This window comes from Lepisosteus platostomus, chromosome 13, assembly GCF_059453375.1.
Source record: "Lepisosteus platostomus isolate fLepPlt1 chromosome 13, fLepPlt1.hap1, whole genome shotgun sequence".
NCBI classification, from domain to species: domain Eukaryota; kingdom Metazoa; phylum Chordata; class Actinopteri; order Semionotiformes; family Lepisosteidae; genus Lepisosteus; species Lepisosteus platostomus.
Genome location: NC_142623.1, coordinates 27965260 through 27984292, shown reverse-complemented (window position 1 = coordinate 27984292; position 19033 = coordinate 27965260). Strand labels below are relative to the sequence as shown.

The 19033-nt window shown below is 35.5% G+C and overlaps 1 protein-coding gene across 2 annotated transcripts in view; it reads right to left on the bottom strand.

The window, feature by feature from the left end:
- The window catches only part of rad50 (RAD50 homolog, double strand break repair protein), a 49871-nt gene extending 34111 nt beyond the window's left edge, over window positions 1-15760 (bottom strand). Inside the window, exons 1-8 of one of the 2 annotated variants that reach the window (XM_088603964.1) lie at window positions 15602-15760; window positions 14572-14621; window positions 10555-10716; window positions 9371-9454; window positions 6820-6971; window positions 5894-6079; window positions 1421-1625; window positions 476-604 (exon numbers count right to left, since the gene is read on the bottom strand). In XM_088603964.1, coding sequence (XP_088460090.1) covers window positions 476-604; window positions 1421-1625; window positions 5894-6079; window positions 6820-6971; window positions 9371-9454; window positions 10555-10683 — 885 coding nt within the window. In that variant the 5' untranslated portion in view covers window positions 10684-10716; window positions 14572-14621; window positions 15602-15760. The remainder of the gene's footprint in view (window positions 1-475; window positions 605-1420; window positions 1626-5893; window positions 6080-6819; window positions 6972-9370; window positions 9455-10554; window positions 10717-14571; window positions 14622-15601) is intronic. The other variant, XM_088603963.1, reaches the window with a different exon arrangement.
- Window positions 15761-19033: the final 3273 nt, after the last annotated feature.

Here is a 19033-nt window from a genome sequence, read left to right as displayed (position 1 = left end):
TTTTTGCACTCGAGTTGCTGGGAGTTTGTTCAATTGTTTTAGGTAAGGCAGCTGAACCAAAGGTGGTGATTAAGATCTGAAATGCAATGAAAACCTGTAGAATGACCAACCAAACTTCTAGGAACTGGATTGGAAAGCCCTCAGGTTAACACTTTTGACAAGGTCCTCAGGTATATCAGTACTTTTTTAATGCAATGCAGTAGATAGGTTTGAAAACCCCCAAAATGTAATTGTCAATAAAAAAAACAAATTCATCTAATGTTGTTATGGGATTGCACTGACATTTATTTGCTCCATGAAACCATTTACATAAAATATTCTCTTGTGTAATGCATAAAAAAGTGGAGACCCTTTTGTCGCAGGAGTATACCTATTATTTTTATAAACTAGACTGTAAATAAGATCTGCAAAAAATAAATTATATTTGAACATTGTTGTTTACACTTATAACTGACATGAGTGGTTAATGCCATACCTGCTCCATCTTCTCCTGTAATTCACGGTTGTCTTCCTCCATTTGTTTCTTTCTGCTGTCCAGAGCTTTTATGTCATTGTCAAGTCTCATCACCTTCCCCAAAGTTTGATCAATATCCATTAGACGGGTCTAAGAAAGTGTTTGGACAAAATATTTAAAAGACTCAAAGATTCAGAAGCTCCTCATATTAGTATCTAATCACTCTGACCACCAAATGTCTTTAAATTAATGTGTATATAATAACAATTCTAGGGAGAAATTTAATTCTAATATTTTTATGGGGGCATTTCTCTTAAAGGGAATGAAGAGAAATCATCCTATGAGAACTTGAGTTAAATGCATCAACTGTTACATTACCAAGCCATGCAGACCGTTTTGACAAGAAAATTATCCTTAAATAGTAGTAAGAGGAAATAATTAGAAGAGACAAGTGGTTTTTTTTTTTTCAAAAAATGTGATAAAACTACCATTCAGAGATGTCCAAATTGGTCCTTACATGCGCTGTTTAACTTGAGGTGGTGTAACATACAGTAAAAATAACTAGTGTTTGAGAACTGGAAACAGTTTGAAAGTCCCAGTAGCTAACAGTGCCATTTCCTTAAACGGATGCGTGATATACAGATGGTGCAAAGACAACAAGAACCATGAATTTAACAAGTGTTAATCTGTATGATTAACTTATTGCTTTTGAGAATGTTTTTGCTTAACATTTAATAATGTAAAACAGATAACTTATAAGTCATTCAGTGTGTGCAGATTTTAATCTATTTTGCTATAATAGCATCCTTGGCTCATGACTTCTGAAATAGTGACATGTACATTCAACACGATAATGTTAAACCATAAAAAGAAAATACGTTATTTCAGTGCTATTTGTGCAACTTTAAGAATGCTGTGCTTCAGTGTGTGTGAGACTGTTCTTTCAAAGTTATTTTGAAATATTACCTCCAGTGGTTCAATCTGACCCTCAATGGATTGCACGTGTTCTTTAGAAGCTGCTAGTTGCAATTCTCTTTTGTTGAGGAGATCCTGTATTTCCTGGGACTTTTCCTTGTTTTGTTTCAGGTATTTCAGCTCCATCTGGCACTCTTTCACACACTGCCCTTGCTTCATTCTCAACTGGCGCAGCGTGTCCAACACTTTAATGTACCTAAGGGTTTGTAGTAGAGAGGGATTTAAAGACGTCAGTCAATAACATTGCAGGATTTCATTTTAAAGTTTTTTTGAAAGATTTTCAGAAAAAGAATTGAATTGCCTTGGTGAGTGTTTAAGGGAACACTTGAAGAATTTTTTAAGCATACATTGCATAAAATGTATTTCAAAAATGAGAAAAAATAAGAGTCTTTGCTAGAAATTCTAATTTTGCTATTTAAAAATGTACATGAAATTTATAACCAAACAACAGATTTGACACATCCCTAAGTTTAAAAACCGCACAAACTAGCATACAAACATGCTTGCCAACATACTGGTGAATCCTTCCTCTAGAATGTGTGAACTTTCGAAGTTCCTGGCACTTTTTAAGAGATATTTTGCCTATTTCTCAATACATGCAGCTTTAAGTTCATCAACTTATACTGGCATCCGATTTTGTCAGTCATGTCATTATTAGGAATGGTACAGAAAAAAAAACAATAAAATAGGCAGAGACTTTCCTGACTGGCAACTAACTTCAAATAATTCCAATTGGGATTTTAAACAAAAATGTTGGAAATGACCAACATTGAACAAAAGGTTTAAAGTGGCAAGTGCATTTAGAATATTGTAATATGTTAAAAAAATGACTTTATAATTTAAACTTGCAAGTAAAGATATTTTCCTTAAACACTGCATGTGTTTAAAGATACCAATGCAACATTACCTATTTGCTGGTGAGTGTATATGTGGTGTGAGAATGCAATATTTTAGCAGCAGAATTAATTAGCTTTCTGCAGATGAGGCTTGAAACATCTCTTACTGGGCAGGCTAAGAGCATAGTGCTCCAAAACAGTGCAGGAGTGAAAGAGTTTATATTAAACTGGTAAGTGTATAGGAACACTTTTAAGCTGTATTATCTTTCTTACTATCATCTCTCAATTCAAATAGTAAAATAGTCATTCTACAGTTTTTTGTACAGTTTCTACGTCTAGCTTCAATTTAACTCTAAATAAAGTAATTATACACAAATGATTGCATGATTTTGACCTTAATGTTCTGGAGATGATGTTTTACCTATCATTACATAATACAGATACAAATACAGATCAAACTCTGGCCACTGTATTCTTACATACTGTCTTTCAATCCAGGGCATTCTCAAGGCAACTAATTCATCTTAATATGTACAGTAATCAGAAAAAAATATAATAATAAAATACAAAAAATGCATAAGTAAGAAATGTTTTGGTTAAGAAATTAGGTAAGTTATGAGGCAGGATTTTAAATACATCAGCAGAGGGTGTGTTTTTAATATGATCTGGAAGAGAATTCCAAAGATTGCGTCTTCTAATATATGATGGGAAGTTCTTGGAATGTTGAGTCTAGAGCTTGCAGAACAAAGTGAGTGAACTGGGATGTATGGGGATAGTAACTCTTGAAGGTACTCAGGTGACAGACTGTGCTGTGGCTGGTAGATCAACAAGAGAATATTAAAGTTGGTAGCCAGTGCAGGTTTTTTAGCACTGGAGAAATATGTTTGGATTTTAAGACTTGGGTAGCCCTTGAGCAGCACAGTTCTGGGCATACTCGAGTTTCTGAAGTGATTTCCTGGATCATCAAGCTAGCAAGCATTGCAATAGTCTAGTCTGGAGAAAACGAAAGCACTTACTTCTCTGCATCAGTAAGAGAAAGAATTGGTCTTAAATGGGCTATGTTTTGTAAACGGAAGCACACGTGCTGCAGTCTTTGCAGTCATGTCAGTCAAAAGAAGTGGAGTCACCCCTCTATTTTTAACAGAATTTGAGGGAATAAGTACAGAATCACCAAAAGTCTAACACTGAGACTTGACAATTAAAATAATCTTGGTCTTATTCTTGTTTAACTAAATACTACATGTCAATATGTTAATTCTGATCAATTAAGTTTGTGAAATTAACAGTTTGTTAATTCCAGGGTTTTCTATTTAGTAGTCAAAATGAAATCCTGACATAGGTGGAGGATACCAAATTATATTTTATATATCAACATACATATACATAACACAGTGGTGCTAGAAAGTTTGTGAAACCTTTAGAATTTTCTGAATTTCTGCATTAACTTGACCTAAAATGTGATCAGATCTTCATCTAAGTCATAAAAATAGTTAAAGAGATCCCAATAAAACAAATAACACACAAAAGGAAATGCATTTTCATTCATTTATTGATCAAAATGATCCAACATTAAATGTCTCTGTTGGAAAATGTATGTGAACCTATGCTTTCAGTAACTGGTGTGACCCCCTTGAGCAGCAACGACTTCAACCAAACATTTACTGTACTGTTGATCAGTCTCGCACATCGGCTTGGAGGAATTTTGGCCCATTACAGAACTGCTTCAACGCAGTGATGTTGGTGGGCTTTCTTGCATGAACTCCCCGATTCAGGTCCTGCCACAACATTTCTATTGGATTAAGGTCTGGACTGTGACTCGGCCATTCCAAAACGTGAAATTTCTTCTGCTTCAACCATTCTTTGGTAGACTGACTTGTATGTTAAGGGTGTCTTTGTCTTGCTGCAAGACCCACATTCCGTTGAGCTTAAGTTCACGGACACATACCCTGATATTCTCCTGTAGAATTTGCTGGTACAATCCAGAATTCATAATTCCGTCAATGATGGCAAGCTGTCCTGGTCCCATGGCAGCAAAACAGCCCCAAACCATGATACTGCCACCACCGTGTTTCACGGCTGGGATGAGGTTCTTATGTTAGATTGCAGTGTTTGGTTTTCCCCAAACATAACGTTTCTTATTTAAGCCAAAAAGTTATATTTTTGACTCATCCGTAGACAGAACATTCTTCCAGTAGTCTTCTGGCTCATCCAGGTGGTCTTTAGCAAACTTTAAATGGGCAGCAATGTTCTTCTTGGAGAGTAGTGGCTTCCTCTTTGCTATCCTCCCACGCACACTATTCTTGTTCAGTGTTTGCATGATGGTGGACTCATAAACACTGACATTAGCCAGTGCAAGAGAGGCCTGCAGATCCTTAGACATTACCCTGGGGTTCTTTGTGATATCCCGGAATATTATATGCCTTGCTCTTGGAGTGATTTTTGTTGGACAACCACACCTGGGGAGAGTAACAATGGTGTTGAAGTTTCTCAATTTGTACACTATCTGCCTGACAGTGGATTGGTGAAGCCCCAAGTCTTTAGAGATCATTTTGTAACCTTTTCCAGAGTGATGAGCATCGATAACTCTTTTGCCAAAGTCTTCAGGAATCTTCTTTGATCAAGGAATGGCATGCATTCACAAACCTGTGTGGTGAAGACCAGACTTTGGTAGTGAAGACTCAGTTTATGTTTTTTTAAATAGGGCAGGACCACCCAAACTCACACCTGATTGTCATCTCACTGATTGACACTCCTGAATCTAATTATCCCCCTAACTGAACCGATAATCCTAGAGGCTCACATACTTTTTCCGACAAAGACATTTAATGTTGGATCATTTTGATCAGTAAATGAATGAAAAAGTATATGCTTTTGTGTGTTATTTGTATTATTGGGTTCTCTTTATTTTTATGACTTAGATTAAGATCTTATCACATTTTAGGTCAAATTTATGCAGAAATTCAGAAAATTCTACACAAACTTTCTAGCACCACTGTATATGTTAAATTTGGATATCTCATGTAAGGATGCTGGAAGGAAAGTTCCACAGAACTATGCACTGCTTTGAAATTCAGTCCTCATTATCTTTGGAATAACTATCTGTGAAGGAAGACTATAAGAACAAGTCTTGTACTTTTGGGCTGCAAAGGGTATATAATTATACACTTAGTATGTGCCTACAAACATTTTATATATAATGTATTTGTTTAGGCATTTACAATACTGTAAGTTTCAGAGATTCCTTGCGTATTAATATATTTTGAACTAGTAAAGGCCTTATTTCTGCTGTAAATGTCTTAATGTTCTTCTTAAGTGATTTTATGAAGAAACAAAGTCACTGCCTGTCATCAGGCACATACAACAGGAGGACTCTTGCTTTCAAATTTCAAAAGCTGCATAGTACATTTTTAGAAGCAGACAAAATTAGAAACTGACGTAAACATGACATTTACAGGAGTTTACACTGCCGTGGGGGGTGGAGGGCCTTTAGTAAGTAGGCTTTTTTTGTATCATTTAGATATGAGGATATCATATCATCAGAATAGTAGATATCCTCTTCTCAGTTTCACACTTTTTTTTCTACTGCTAAGTCAGAATGGGTAACACTTCTAAGAAAAAGTTGCCGCACCTTGTGGCAGAGAAAATCTCATCAAACTTCTGCTTGAGAGCCCTCCCCTCACTTAGGGGCCAGTTGGAATCCTCTTGATGACAGAAGATGACGTTGTTCAGGACTGCCTTGGAAACACCCAGCGCCGTGATCATCTCACGGTCAATCTCCGCACACTTCGAACTTAGGCTCACCTTCTCGCCGTGTCTGTAGGGCAGCACATTACCACCTTCAGTTCAAACAGTCAATTTTCTACCTAAACTCAGATGCGTTCAATTATTTAGTTATGAGAACACCTAGAAATGACGAGATTACTCATGCAATCGTATGTATTTTACCAGAAATGCCATTACGTTTTGGATTATGTGAGTCACAAATATACCTATAACTATTTCAAACTGACAGCGTTTCCTTCCTTTTACACTTAACTTATGAACAGAATACAAAATTTACAAAATGCAATAAAAATACTGCAGACTTAAATACTATACCTCAAATCACTAGTGAATTATAAGATGATATAGTCAACACTTAATATATTTGGTTCAATAATAATTTGTTATTTAATTTATACACCCACTGCATTTAAACATAAACTTTCTTATATTTTTTTAAACAAATACTAAGCAATTAAATTAATGTTGATTTCAAAGGCAATTCATGTCCTCTGATTGCCAAAAAAAAAACGAACATCATGACCATGAAAATAACACTAAGGAAATGCAGAAGTTATATTAAAAATACAGCAACAGACAGTGATTTGATTGCTAAGTAAATGCATCAAAGCAGAAATCTGAATCGGGAGTCTATTCACATTTTATGCATGAAACCTCATGTTTAACCAATAACATTGATTAAACAACACATATGCAGGTTTTTGAACTACTGGGGTTTTTTTTTCAAAAATGAGATGTGGACAAGGAAACGAAACTGCAATTACAACTTACTTAATTCTAGTGATGACCCCCTCCAGAGTTTTAAACTCTGCCTTTTTTCCTTTCTGTGTGCAAAGCATTGATCTCTGGACAGCAACCACTTCTCCATTGACGTCTTGAAACTGCAACCGAATCTGGGCTCGGACATCAGTCTCGTGAGCAACCTTATGGATTTAAAGAAAAATAAAAATAAACCAAGTCTTGTAACAGCATGGATGAGAAGCAATGCAGGCATTATTCACATCTTTTAAGAAAGTTATCATGAGACATACAAAGTTTTTTTCCCCCAATAATGATACATATTTGATGTTAATCAGATCAAAGGTTTAAATCAAATATTCCCATTTGTAACAATTTCTTACTTAATACTTAGATTTTTCTATTACCTTAAACAGTACTTTTCTATTGGAATTACTATAACAAGAACACAACAGAATCGCCACAAATAAAAAGGCAAGAAAGTTAAAATATTTGTGTTTATTTTCTCTATTTTTTTATATTTATTGTTCACAAATGAACATGTTTTATGCATGACCCACAGTTCATACAGACAGGCACAGCAGTCTGTTCGCTCTTGCCAGAGTTTTGTGTAGATATATTTACTTTTGCACAGCTTTGAGACACTTCTGTACTGTCTGGTATTTTACTATCATTATTTGTAATTTTTAATATAAGGAAACACTGCATAGTCGCTTACGTCATTGAAGTCACCTAGTATCAGTTTATCTTACTCAATTCCTTCTGATTCCTAGAAAGATTCTACAGAAATTGGTGTGTTTTGAGATACAGTTGTGAGAAAAAGTGAACCCTTTGGAATTACCTGGATTTCTGTACGAATGGCTCCCAAAATGTGATCTGATCTTCATCTAAGTCATAATAATAAATAAAGACAGTCTTATTTAACAAACAACACACACAACATTTAACATTGTCATATCTTTATTGAACAAATGGTTTAAACAATCAAGGTCATTGATGGAAAATGTATGTGAACCTCTAGGATAATGACATTTTGAAAACAAGGTAATTGGAGTCAGGTATTCACATCAATGAGTAAGGTGTTCCAATCAATTCAGATGTGGGTTTGACCTGCCCTGCCATTTAAAAAAATCTCACAATTTCGGTTACCCGCTCTTCACAACAGAATTCTGTTGAAGTGCAATATGGCCTGATCAAAAGAGATTTCAGAGGACCTCAGAAGAAGAGTTGTTGAAGCTCATAAGACTGGAAAGGGTTACAAAAGGATTTCTAAAGACATGGGCCTCCATCAGTCCACAGTCCGGCAGATAGCACCGTTGCTACTCTCCTTAGGAGTGGGCGTCCTAAAAAGATCAGTGCAAGGGCACGCCGTACAATCCGCAAACAGGTGACAAAGATCCCTAGGGTGACAGCTAAGGATCTGCAGCCATCTCTTGCACTTGATAACGTCTGTGTTCAATAGTCTACCATAAGAAAAACACTGAACGAGAGTGGTGTTCATGGGAAGTTACCTAGGAGGAAATCACTGCTCTCCAAAAAACACATTGCTGCCCGTCTTAAGTTTGCTAAAGAACACCTGGATGTTCCACAGCACTACTGGAACACTGTTCCGTGGACAGATGAAACAAAAGTTTAACTTTTTGGTAAATGTACACAGCGTTATGTTTGGAGAAAACAAAACAAAACACTGCATACCAACACAAAAACCTCATCCCAGCTGGTGGAGCATGGTGGAGAGAGTATAATGGTGTGGGGCCTGCTTTGCTGCCTCAGGGCCTGAACGGCTTGCAAACCAATGAATTCCAAGTTGAGTCAGGAAATTTTACAGCAAAATGTCAGGGCATCTGTCTGTGACCTAAAACTCAAAAGAAGTTGGGTCATGCAACATGATGATGATCCACAACGCAGGAGTAAAACCACAGCAGAGTTGCTCAAACAGAAGAAATTTCGTATTTTAGAATGGCCAAATCAGAGTCCTAACCTCAATTCCAGTGAAATGCTGTGGCGTGAGCTGAAGCAGGCCGTTCAAGCAAGACATCCCAAAAATACACATGAACTGAAACAGTTTTGTATAGAGGAATGGGCCAAAATACCTTCTAACTGCTGCATACAGTAGGTCTGATCAGCAGCTACAGAAAGCGTTTGGTTGAGGTTATTGCCAATAAAGGAGGTACCACTAGTTACTAAATATAAAGGTTCACATACTTTTTCCATCAATGACCTGGATTGTTTAAACCATTTGTTCAATAAAGATGTGACACTGTAAAATGTTGTGTGTATTGTTTGTTAAATAAGCCTGTCTTTATTTATTATTATGACTTAGAAGAAGATCAGATCACAGTTTAGGAGCCATTCATGCAGAAACCCATATAATTCCTAAGGGTTCACAAACTTTTTCTCACAACTGTATGAGTTGCATTAGACAGTCACTTAATACAGTTAAAACATCAACACTGATGAATGATCATCTGTCATAGGCAGTACTTGCTATGATCTTCAAATGCATATGGCTATATAAGAAATACTGACAAGTATTACTTTTTAATTACTTAGAGGTCTTTTTTCATTAGACAGAAACCTTTACCTTTGGATCATGTACAAAAGTGTTTCCTTTGCTCCCTGGAGGAAAGTCACCAGTTGTAATGTACTTGAGGCACTCTATTATAGTCTGGAATTTAAAACGCAACGGAAAAATATGCATTTAATACATCAGTCTGTATTTTAAATTAAAAAGAAACACTCTGCACCAGATTTGCTGAGAAACACATGGTTTGTATATTAATCATTATATTTCAGTTAACATGATTCAGAACATTAGGAGTTAATGTCTTGATTTCTTGTTACAACTGTGTAGAAATGAGGATAGTAAATTTCCAAATCTTTTTATAAAACGTGCTTTTAGCTACTGCTGTAAAAAAACAAAAATGAGATTATAATTAAAAGGGAATTAAACTATCAATTGTAAATTAATTTACTTTTATGTACTGGAAATATGTTTCCAATCACTTTTACTGGATAGCATTATACAGAAAATAATATATCCTAGTCTACAAATAAATTACAATGATGAATGTCTTTTCCTTTTTTTTAGTAGTTCAAATGTAAAGACTCTGTACTTTTAATTTTCTAAAGCAGCCAAAACCTTGTTATGATGAAACATACCATCGTTACTCTCATTTTTTTGCATCTCTTGAAATTCTGTTTCATGACCTATAGAAGGGATATTTTTACACTGAACCCATCAATTTAATTCCTTTCCACTGACCACTTGTGTTTTCAAGGGAAATAACTCTACAGTCTTCAGAGCTGCTGATACATTAACACAGATATTATCAGACAGCTGGGGGGGGGGGAAGATAACAAGTGAAATAAGTAACCACAGTGCCTAGAAGCTCAAAATGGTATGTAAAGGAAATTTTAACACAAGACGTCTAAATGCTTAATCAAGTGTGAAATATGACTTCAACCTACAGGGACACTTCAGTAATTCTGAAGTTCCTCTGAATATCATGGAAAGTACTCACAGTTTACCGCTACTTAAAATTATTCTTGTCATAAGATGAAGTGTAACTTTAATGAAAAAAGTCAGTGTAACAAACAATATTTATTACAGAATATCATACATACATCTGAGATTCTATGCTGCTGTAACATTGCCTTTATAATATCAATCAGGTCTGATGTTAAAGAGATAGAGACAATCACCATCAGTAGAGTACATGTCACTACTGAAGGGAGGACTTCTGTTAAATACAAAAGAGAGCTTACTGTTTTGCCAGCACCATTGGGCCCAACTAACACTGTTAAAGGGCTGAAGAAGGATATGATTTGCTTATCTTTATCCTCTATTCCAAAACTTCTCACTCCAAGGATGCTCATCTTATCAATCTTCGACATCTTGTTCCTTTTTTGAACCAGTCAGATGCACATCTGAAAAATAACAGCGTATGGCACTGTATTTATTAAAGTACAATGATCAAATTCTACCATCTAGATTTAGTTATACAACTACCATCACTTGTATACCTTAATGCAGCACCAGTGGTGTTCTCCTTACGACAGAGAAAGATGAGCTGAAATGATCACAAAATTACTATTCAACTGTCTTGTTTAGTACAATTTGGTTCTCTGAATCTCATAAAACCTGGAATGGATAACTAGGCAATTGAATTCCTTTTTGTTTCCCTATGAATCTGTAAATGTTTAAGACTGGCTTTGAAGGTTAATTTCCTTTCGCTGCTTTCAAGTCAAACTTATTTCAGAAATAACAACACGTTCCTTTTTATTTGTTTCAAACACCAACAATACCTCAATTAGTAAAATATTACTCATTATTAGAACACTCATGTATATTTGGTACATTGGAAACTAAAACTTCCTACTAATGAGTTCACGGTGCAAAAATTCTTTCTCTTCCCAAACCTAGTTTTGAAATGTATACTGACTAATGCAATGTTGCCCTTTAAATTGTACACATGTACTCATATTTGTTGAGTCATACTGTCAATTTAGTCATCTGACCAATTAGTTCTTTCCTTTCACAGTTCAGCCAGCAATGCTATTCCTCCATAGAGATGAAATGTCACTAAATGGTGAATAAATACAGGACTGTGTTTGTTGCAGAATAATAGAACTGTAATTCCTGGGTGCATCAGTCAATTAATATGGTTGAAACATTAACTCTGTATTGAATTCGGTGTGGTCTTTCACACTCATCTATTTATAAGTTCTAATGATAGATTGAATTAGATTAAAATACCTAACATAAGAACTACTATGTAGATTAAATTATGAATTTGAAATTAATTTTGGTTTAATTGAAGGTGAAAAAAGTCCAGATATAAACTTTAGTGCACAATTTTTTATTAATTTCCAAGCATACAGATTTTAAATGCAATGCATTTGCTGTTCACACTAGACTTGACCTGAGATCACAAGGATTTTAGGTAAAGATATTACAGATATAGTATTCTATCCATAAATGTTACCCTTGTAAGTTACACTAAAACTAAAAATCTTCTGCCACTCCTACATACAGTAAATATTATAACACATACCCTTGTAATGTGTAATGTAGTTATATCTATTGTGAAATAATATACCAGCAGCATATAGGAATCAAAATCATAGCCTGTGAAAGCTAGTGCAAGCAACCGATTTCTGCAAGAGTCCATGTTTCAGCGGGGCTGCAAGTCTATTTCTAGAAACAGTACAAAACCAGTATTATTGAGAATGAAAGCAGTAGTGGCAGGAAACCTATTAAATCGGTGAATATTTTATATGATGACAGACAGCAATCCAGAATACTCTTTGGTCAAGACCTACTTTGTTATAACGTCACTTCTAGTAAACCGAGATGCACATTACCACAAAATTGTGTGAGTGTTAAGTGCTCAATTACCTTGGCTGAGGAGGAGTAACCATGGAAAAAGGCTGAAATGCATAGCAGAAACGTTACTTATTAATTTGTTGGTGCGGTCTTGTTCTGCTAAGCAGCAATGGATAAAGCGTTGAACCTGGGGCTGCCAACTCCAAAGCACTTTCTTGTCTACTGTCTTTTTTGTGTATATTGTAAAAAACTACAAAACCCAAGTTCCTAAAAATAAATAGTATTTTTTTCTTGCATCCAACTTTGAACAAGGACTTTGAGCTATCTCAAAATAAAATAGTGGTAGTAATATATATATAATAATGGTATAATATTTTTTCTCAGTAAAAAAGGGGAAAATCCCCAAACCTGCAAACAATGATTAGAGTTCTCCATCTCTGGGTAAAATACTTTTTTGGTATGCCTTATCTTTGCTTAACAAGTGTTCAAACAGTTTCCGGATCTGCAGGTACATATACAGTCCGCCAACGTGCTCATTTTTCATAAGCATCACTGTCTCTCAAAGAGGACAACATGATTAAATTTGTGGTTCTCATCATATTCTTCTCACACTACAGCACTGGTGACAACAAGTCACTTTTTTACGAGATACAAAGAAATTTGGAAATCCTTCGGAATTCTGAAAACCTTACTTTAGTAGGTGGTTTGGTATATTCAACATTCTAATGTTTGATTTTTTCTGCTTAAACATTTCTGGCGATCAATTAAATATCCACTCTCTCTTTTTTTTTTAGAATTTGGCAATCATTCCAAAGAAGGCACACAAGATAAAGGTACGGTAAATATTCTTATGTCATACATGCATATGATTACACCTAATAATGTTATTTGATCAAGTATTGTTCCCTGTCAACAGGGAACAATATGCCTTTACTGTAAGTCAAAACTAATTTTTAGATTACTGATAGTGTGGGCTTTTGGGGTGGAAGCAGGTACTACTTATAAAATTATCAATCTGCCTAAAAAAGCCCTTAGAAGGGATTAGACTACAATTAGTCAATTTGGAGGCATAACTACCAACAAATTTCATATAACAGTATGAGAAGAAATTAAGCACAACTTAAACAATTTGGATTTGACATGACATTTTAATAACCTATAAAAAGCATACAAGGTTTCAAAAACATGATTTGCAAACTTAAAAAAATAGCAAAGATTAACTACTAAAACTGAGATGGCGCTATTTTAATGTCATCTTATTATGATCTCTTTAAAGCAACAAGTGGTTAGCTTTAAGATATCATCGCCAGAAACCTATTTTCATAGTGCAAAATCTAAAATGAAATCAAAACAATTTATTTATTAAACACTATTACATCACATGTGTTTGCATTTAACGCACACCTTAATAATAATATATCTTGTTGATTTTGTATTGTAGTGTGAATGTGTTTCTACAATCTTTGAAAACCTGGAAAAAGTACTAAACAAAACAGATTTTAGCAACGCCACAATGGAGGTAAAAATGAAATTTAGACTTCTGAATGTTCAAATTGGACAGCTACTGAAAAATTCTGAAGCGGTAAGTGCTGTCTTAACTCTTGAAGTGTGAATGTGAGTTTGTTTTTCCCCGTTTAAGATGGAAAAATATGCAAAATCACAAAACCTTGACATGTTGGATTGTTTTTAGGGTTTAGTCTGGTGAGGCTTCCTCTTGTGATGTTAATCAGTGTCGAGGGGTACAAATGTGTCTATCCTGTCTGTGACAAAGACCTCTGAAGTCAAAGGTGACTTTCTATTGCCCTGTTGATTAAGCTGTATGAAGAATGAATTTGGTAGGCTCATACTACGATGGGCTCCATAATGCAAATACAGTCATGTGCAGATTTGTCTATTCCTGCATCTTATTTCTAGAAAGTATTTTAATTTTTTATGATATTACCAGTACTAAGGAACCCTGGAAATGCAGGCAGTATGTACAGAAATTCATTGTTCTTTTCAATGTTTTATTTACAAAACAAAGTGACCCATGATATACTGTAGTTGAAATTCACAAGGGCCAAGAATGTATCAATATCATTTTTACCATATGATTTTCTTATCTCTACAGTTCATATAAATCAATAGCCTTTTTCTCTGAAACCTTGGTGTCTCAACTCTACAACTGAAGCACTCAAAAACGTGATTATTTAATACATTTTTTTTGTTTTTTCCCCAGGGGACACAATCTTGTTGGGTGAATGGACAACGAGATAAACCAAAAAAGGTGTTTGAAAGATACATCATTTACATTAAACTATTTAATGAAAAGTGCCCAAAATAACCTAGAAACCACAAAAACACTACGTAGCTGAACATATCGTTCATTTCTGTTAAGAGTAGCGATATACTTCAAAGATCTTTTCCCTAAAGATATTAGAACCATCATTTGTTTTTTTCCCATTCAAAATACCTACCAAATCACCAGAGGTGTCTGCTTTTGCTAATGAAGGTGATCCCAGTATCCCTGGAAAGAATAAAAAATTCAGAAAAGATCCAGTAAAAGCCCAAACCACCACTCGTTTATTTATCTTTTTTATATAAATGCTACAAGCTCTGCCAATGTTACCTAGGCTTTGAACTCATTCTTCACTCTTATTTATTGTTAAATTATTTATATTGTTTGAAATATTTATGTCATTTATTACTTTGTGTATATATATATGTTACAATTGTGTATTTATAAATATATTATTTTTAAAAATGTACAAAACTTTCAAATAAATATTTATAATGCCAATTGTTTTTTGTTTTCTTTTAAAAATATGGTGCAGCTTTATTTACAGCAGAAGGCACACCTCCAAGCCCCAGATTTCAGTCAGGCAGGGTTTCTGATTTCTGTTCTAGGAAAATACATTTACTAAACCGATTAACTCCCTTTTGTTGTTGTTATTTTTTACTTATGAATAATTCAAAATTGAATTTTAACATAAAAGTCAAAAGCCAATATCTTTACTAAACTCTCTTCGAATTAAACAGGTTTATTTTAGAGAAATTGTTGATTTATGCAATCCAGTAACAATGGAGGTCAGACTACGAAGATCGTGGCTCATTCTTGGGATTACAGTTAGAATTACCAATATATTTCACTCTCGATAGCCCTCAAGTTAAACTGTCAGGGTTTCAAAAAATTTCGCGTAGAACTTTAAAAAATATTCTTGATTTTATTCAACTTTGTGTTTGTATCTTTGTAATTCTACTGTGGATATTTAAGTATTATAATAATTTATCTTGCAAAGGAATAACGTCAATATACTCAATAATTTAACATTACGTTGTCCTCGGCTGCACTATAAAGACAACATCAAATTAAATTGCAAGCCACACGTACACATGCACAACATATATCATTTATTACAAGCATCATAGTTGTACAAAAATACAGCATAAGCACAAATTAAAATTATTACACATTTTACAAATACTGAAACATACGACCGCTCTTACCGCGTTTCTAAAGATGACTCCGGAAACTAAACACATCGCATACTTCCGCCTGGCAGGAAAGGTCAGGAAGGAAGTAGTAAACTTCCTATTACCTGTGGGTCTAGTATTTATCACATTCCACCTAGTTTTGAGGATGTATAAATTGTTGTTGTGCTATAAATGTGACTTTAACGGGTCCAGGATTGTTTTTTTATGAGACAGGTTTTAGGTACTTTTATTTTGAAAGGCACTGCCAAGCCAGCGTCGCTTAATGTAGTTTGTTTCACGCAACTACAAAAAGTTAGGTAGTAAAGCAAGCTAAACTAAGCGACACGAATGATCCGGAAGTGTATGTTAATAGCCGAATTTCAATCAAAATAAAAGTATTTCAGCGACCAAGGTAGCGTATGAGGAGTATAGCAACATTAAGCGAAGTGACAAGCTGCTGAAACACCTGCTTTGTTATTTCTTCGTGGTTAACTGTAATTCCTTGAACATTCTGCCAAAATTTGAGAGGGGCCTTTTTTAATTTTAAATCGCCTCCACTAATCTCCAAGTTTGACAAATGTAAGATTATTAAAAGTTTTTATTAATTTTACAGCACCTTTCTTCCATTTATACTACTGTAAAAATTGTTGCTATTTTTTTCATAGAAATGTTTTTTTTTCTGTTCAATGAAAAATGTTTTAAGATGTAAGCTTTTAAAGGAGCTGTATCTGAAATTTGTAATTAAAATCAAATCCTTTATTATATTTAAATTCAATCAGTTTTTTAAACCATAACCAGGGACAAAAACATTTTTTGCACCATCAAAAGTGGTGAAACATACAATGTTAAGACAGTCAGCGAATAGCAGATCACAATTCTTTATTCAGTTTTAAGCCTTTATTAATATTGTTGGTATGGGTGGATAACCTCTAGAAAAACTGCAGTGCAGAATTGGATGGGGAAAATTTGTACCTTGCCAAAGGTAGATGGCATCTATTGCACAGAGTCTCAGCTAATAGAAAATCACCATGGTTTTTTCAGATAAGTGTCTCTGTCAAAACTGCTGGGGTTTATAGAGTACCTCCCATTCCCAGACTTGGACAGTGAAGTGATGGTGCAGGGAGTGGTCTCACCCTCCTCCCACAACACCAAAATGAATGCCTCTCCAAAAATACCTCAGATCTATTCTACAGACCCACAGGTAACAGAAAATCACTATGGTTTTCTCAGACAAGTGTCTCTGTCAAAACTGCTTGGGTTTATAGAGTACCTCCCATTCCTAGACTTGGACAGTGAAGTGATGGTGCAGGGAGTGGTCTCACCCTCCTCCCAACAACACCAAAATGAATGCCTCTCCAAAAGTACCTCAGATCTATTCTAGAGACCCACAGGTAACAGAAAATCACCGTGGTTTTGTCAGATAGGTGTCTTTGCTAAATTTGCTGGGGTTTATAAGACCACTTGCTGTTCCCAGACTGGGACCGTGCAGTGATGGTGCAGGGAGTGGTCTAACTCTCCTCCCTACCAAACCAAAATTTGTGCCTCTCCAAAAATACCTCAGATCTACTCTACAGACCGTCAGCTAATAGTACATAACCATGGTTGTGTCAAATAGGTGTCTTTGCTAAAGTCGCCGGGGTTTATAAGACTACTTGCTGTTCCCAGACTGGGACTGTGCAACTGTGATCCCAACCAAAGTAATGCTAACACTAAAGATCAAAGTATTGCGACCAAAACCATAGCTGTGACACGGAGTAAGCGTACAATAAAAGAAACAGTTCTTAGGCACAGAGTGGATGACTGGCAATGTTTTGAAAAGGCATAAACTGTAATGTATCTGTAAATCACCCAACAGACAAAAAAACAAAGGTGGAGTGTGATGCTTGCAATGAGTGATTTTACTTTGTGTAGGTATTACACAGAATGACAAAGATATTGAATCTGTGGGGTTTCTGTGTTGCTCAGAAAAATGTGATGTTAAAGTCATGGCATTAAAAACTGGGTTCGGTTTCTACAAATCAGAGCAATCAGCAGTGTAATACAGAATGATGTAACCAAAAAAAAAACTCTAACATTGATGTATCACATGTCAGCATTGGTGTTCAGACAGCGCTGGATTATCTCATTTTTGGGGCTTATTGTGGTAAGACAGACAATAAATTGATGGTTTCCCAGAATAGGGAGGTCAAGCTAAATGGTGACACAGAAGTGGAAAATAGTATTGCATGTAGTGCATCTATCACCCAAGGAAATTATTCCTCATGTTATTACTTCTAAAAGTAAAATGCACAGTATGGATGCCTGCAGAAGAGATGTCGATGGTATGAATCTAGATGGTAGCTGTTATGAGAACACCCCTGAAATTAAAACACACAAGATAAGGCACCCGGACGGTACCGGGGACCTGACACTAGGTTGAGAAGACAGTGGTAAGTTTCCAAAACCAGCTACAATAACCCAGGAAACTTTGCAGAGATAATTTTATCAGAAAAGGCCATGGTGAAGTTTTTCAGAAGCACAATACAAACAAAATTACACTTTTCCCTTTCCCAGGAATTGCCTTTGCTGCCTTAGTGCAGCATCTCAAGGGAAGGTCCTTCAGGAAGTACACTGTACATGGGAACATGTGTTTGTAGTGGTATTGGGCGGTACTTTCTTGCATTGGACAGAAATTTAGAATTAAAGCAAATGATCAAAACATCACAACACAGCCAACACATAGCATAGACTTATGTTGTGTTTGTTTTCTGGAAATAAAGGAGGCATCAGACAGACATATGTTGGTCAAACCATGTACTCACAGTTGAGAATGACAATACTCATGAAACACAAAAAAACACTGGAGACACTGAACAGTTACATACTGTATCAACTCTACTGCATAGTAAAGAGGCACTGAAAGAGTCTTTGAATAGCTTGCAATCAGTGACAAAGAAACAGACAGCATTACCTGTAACATTACACAAGACTTTCAAGACCCTTCTGGGATATAAAGCTATTCAGATTTCCCAAAATACCCGTAGATGCCGAACCAGGTAAAATTGACACAGAATCTTATATTAGAGAATTTCTCACGAAACATCTACAGTATCATCGAAAATTGGACTCCCAAGCCGTGGAGTCCCGGTGGTTTTCTTGCAGTTAAATTAGGTTTTTCCTTCCCCCTGTGCTGTGCAGAATTTATGTGTCCAAAGGATAATAGGCCAGATAGCTAAAGCAGCATTTGAATGCTGAGTAGTTCTACACTCGAAATAATAAAAGCTGATCTGAATTAAGAGAAAATGGCATCATCTGTAGTGTTTTGATACAGAATACCTGCAAGGTATCTTTACTTCCCAGTCTATCGGAACACATGGGGGAATCAATTATCAACTTGTACTTGGGCAACATGTAAGCCATCGTTTCCACATTACCGGATCAAATCAAAAAGGCTCCATACCATGTCTGTTGCAGAGCCACCTTCTC